The sequence below is a fragment of the Perkinsus marinus genome (genome assembly GCF_000006405.1).
Source record: "Perkinsus marinus ATCC 50983 genomic scaffold scf_1104296974312, whole genome shotgun sequence".
Taxonomy (NCBI): Eukaryota; Perkinsozoa; order Perkinsida; family Perkinsidae; genus Perkinsus; species Perkinsus marinus.
Window position 1 is genome coordinate 169,118 of NW_003201162.1, and position 4,133 is coordinate 173,250.

Genomic DNA, 4,133 nt, shown 5'->3' on the forward strand with positions numbered 1-4,133 from the left:
TGGGAGTGTGGGAGAGGACCAAACACTGTGAACCGGAGGCCCGACCCCTCTCTGGGTCTACCCTGGGCCCCTAGGTTCACAGATCATGTTTGGTCACACTAACTATATCACGGAATATGGCCCATGTTTCGTGACATATGTTAGTGTCCCCCAAACTCGAACACACAGACAACGATGAGTCACCTACTTGAAACGAGATCCTCACTGTCGGAGGGAGGAGACATGTCCGATGGTTCAACAGAACCTTCAGAAGACACCTTCCACTAGGGACATTCTCCGACGTAACATCCTCATCAATGAGAGACCCTCACACCAAGTTAACATTACAGTTATGGGATGCAGGAAGTTACTCCCCAAGCTCCGACAGCTGGGTTATCGTTCGAAACTGAACTCAACGGGAGACCATTTGAGAAAGCACTACCACAAAGTCTAAGAAACACACCAAGCGTCCAAGAGTCATGCAGCGTCCAAAATTTGCTCAACATGGCTCCGACACTTCTTCTTCACGGATTCATCCACGTAGCTCTCGAAGGCCGATGAACGCCAATTACCCCCAGCTTTGATTTGGTGAGAGCTCACCCCGTGGTCGGATAGACTTGACGCACCCGAGCGACGTAGACTGTGCATCGTAACTTCATCCAGTTTCCACTCGAAGACATATTGCGGAAACTCCTTGGTGAGAAATTTCCTGAGTTCTCCCGAGTAGGTGCTCGTACTCAGCTCAGGAAATACCCTTTGGCTCGTTGAAGTAGCTTTTCGCGACATCTTAGTAATATTGTGAGCCACACAATGCACCTTGTTGCATAAACACCCCGCTGAGCATAAAATTTCACGTTCCTCATGGAAGGAAGTTTTGGTGTTGTAGAAATCAAGACGCACTAGAGTACCCTCTGGTGTTTCTCCCCAACTCACGTCTGCCACACGGAGTGCTGCCACCTGTTTAAACCGGAGCATCAAAGTACTGCCCAATAAAGCTGCTGATCTGATCTGATCTTCTAAACTCGCAAATTGCAGAGGCATATGAGCTAACGCTTTCAGACACTCGCTCGGGAGCACTACTGCTCTCTTTATTGGACGTTCAAGAGAGCTCAGTGCATTATCCGCACTCCGCAGAGCCCTATCTACGATTTGGCTCTCTTCACGGGAGAACACTTGTCCAAGGCGAACCTGGGCAGTCGATCGCACGGCCGAAGTATATTTACGGATAGTAGATGATTGAATCTCCCCTGAGGCCGTTAGACCTCTGATGAAAGAAATAAGGTTGTTGACTGTGACGCGATTCGTCGCACATATGGGACCGAATCCGGCTTCGTAGTAGCTCACAGGTGTTCGGTATTGTTGTAATGTAGAAGGCTTCAGAGACTGTGACAGAAACTCCAAGTTTTCCTTCTCCTTCTCTTCAGCAGATTTGCCCTGTGCTTGGCTGTAGAAACTCTCAAGATACGATCGAACCCTTGACGGTTCCCGAGGCATGTTTTGGAGAAGAAAGTGTTAGGAAAATGTAACCAAAAGCCCCACTGACGTACCAAGAGATTGACAACACTATCTGTTCACATAATTTCAGAAACATCTGCTGCCCAGAGAGATGCTCGAACCAGAGTCATCCTTGAGGCGTTTCAGCGACCCGGCGCCACTTAGCAGGAGCGGTTGTTATGATCTCCGATCTAGAAGGACGACTACTGAAATCTACTATTAGAAACTAACTATTTCAATAGATCTATTGATGCCACTACACCGATAGTTGCTAATAAGACGACAACGCTGTTTCGTACCATCTTTATAAATCGCCCCGATTTTACTTACTGCCTTCATTCCCTTAGAACGGGCAGCCCGCTCCGACAGGATCTCGAATCTTCCGGCTCTTACTTCTTCTCTAATTTGGTCGGTAGCGAGAGAGCTAAGGCCATCACTCGCTAGCTTTATCAGGGCTGGTAGACAGGGATCGTCAGCTGGCCACCGTATATACTCTAGTTCACCCGGTTTAGGTGGTTTGCGTTTGAAAGCCGGCCAAGTATCCGTATTCTCAACCATAGGAATATTAAGACCAACCCCACAACCACTCATAGTGGCAAAACCAATTCCATTATCTTCCGGAATACTCTCATCTGCGGTGATGCGGGATAGCACCTCCAAAAGCCTACCCCTAGCCTTTGAACCTGAAGAAGCCGGTTCCATGAAGGTAGCAGTATTCCCAAAGCCGTGACTCTCTAGTATGTTGCAGAATCCAACTGCTAACTCGTTGCCCGCTTCGACAATACCGAGATTGACCCATCCAACGGCCATGGAGGATTATAACTCTCTTGATGAGAAATCGAAGGTCGATAGAAACTCCTTAACCTGGGGTTGATTAGACCATTCTGTCGCTTTATCCTGAAGAGCATTAGCAATCTCGTTAACGACGGCCTCGAGTCGGGTCGAAATATGGATAGTAGAATCCCACTGACATGTGGCGGGCAATCCTGATCCATCTTGCATCGGAGATGCAGATCGCTCTTTTGCTGAGACTGATGCGGCCAATGTTTCCCAACAGTTGCCGTCAGTTGAAAGAAAACCGGGGACTTGGTCCACCGATAAAGACTTCGAGTTGTCCGGGGGAGGATCGGCGCTCCTCGTGTCGACATAACTCTTCACGGTAGTAGTGATAGCACTATGAGCATACCGAGCGGCTTTGTAGCGTCGCCTTCGACGTTTGCGAGCCTCCTGGGAGCGGCAACCTTTAGTCGTGGGCGGCCAGATAGCCGACCCCGACAAGGAGAAAATAAACTGACAGGTTACCAATCGATCCTGAAGCCATGCCCCAAGAAGCTCACTACCCAGCGCAACCAGAACAAATTCACAGAAACAGACCCGCGGGGGCTTCATCAAAAAAAAGTCATTGAGGAGCAACCATTCGCAGTTGAACCTCATCATCTACCTCTGAGATAAGATGATCACACGTTGTCAACGACTTCAACGCGACGTTGAAGACATATACTCATAATCAGGTGGTCTTCCTCTTCTTATTCTCGTCAGCCACATCACTCTTATGCTGTGAGGGACCAAATGGGCATTTACGGATCTTCAGCAACTGGCACTGACTCCGACTGTAAGGGCAGGATCCTGTAAGTGAGTAATCCGATCTTGAAGGCTCGTTAGGGTCAGAACGACCATGACCTCTACCTCTTCCTTTGCCCGGAAAGCGACGATCAGAGATAGAATCCCCAAATCTACCCATAGGGGTGGAACTATAGGCTTGGACTAGCAGTTCACTGTTAGTCCCCTTCAATAACGTCTTCGCTACCGCCTCACCATAGCTGATACCCTTCTTTTCTGCCAAACGACGGGCCAATGAGGACAAGCGTTGGCGGAAACCTTCATCATAACTAATACTAGCACCAACACTGTGGGATGTTGCTATACGAGCGAGGGTGATAACGTATTCAGCCAGAATATTGCCCACCGAAGCGGAAGAATTCACTTCCACCATCGCCGCCCACGGTACGAGAGTCTCGTAACGAGACATAGTAGAAGTTCGGGGAAAGAACGTGGCTTCTTACCCGAAGAGCTCGTCGGAGGAATGAACACTATCTTCCCCTCGCTGTCAATCGTGGGTACCTTGTCGGACGACGCCGCTGATGGCTCACCGTTGACGAGAGCGACCTTAAACTCCTTGTAGGCAGCAATATCATTATGGGCAAGCTTCAGCATACCACCATCCGGTAAGAGCGATGCCGATGGCATACCACCATATCTTGCAGAAAAACGAGCAGAATAGTCTTTCAGCGAGGCTTCCTGCGAGCTGGATGTACTCTTGAGAGAAGACTTCGCACAAGCCTCCTTGATGAGAGATCTCACTTTCATTGCCTTCACAAGCCGTGATTGCTCAGCATCATCAGTCTCCTTAGCCGCCGCAGGGAACAATGAGTTGACCAAAGAGGTCAATAGTGGATCGTCTGACGCAAGACCAACGAGATCTCTCTGATTCGTGATCTCCATAGCAATGAGTCTCTCCACCACGGCGTCCAGAAGAACCTCTGGATAGTCAGAAGGCAGAAGCTGTTTAACTTCGTCATGAGTGGCGTTATTCATATTGGATTGGAGGAGGGAAAAGGAACAACTGAGCTTCCCAGGAATCACAAACCTCCTCTAATGGG

The 4,133-nt window shown here is 49.1% G+C and overlaps 1 protein-coding gene across 1 annotated transcript; it reads right to left on the reverse strand.

Annotated features, from left to right (window-relative positions):
- Window positions 1-2,980: 2,980 nt before the first annotated feature.
- Window positions 2,981-4,068, reverse strand: Pmar_PMAR016926 (hypothetical protein; the record flags this gene model as incomplete). The annotated part of the gene is made up of 3 exons (XM_002765906.1): window positions 2,981-3,099; window positions 3,160-3,351; window positions 3,624-4,068. 3 exons carry the CDS (start codon window positions 4,066-4,068, stop codon window positions 2,981-2,983), a joined length of 756 nt encoding a protein of 251 aa, XP_002765952.1.
- Window positions 4,069-4,133: the final 65 nt, after the last annotated feature.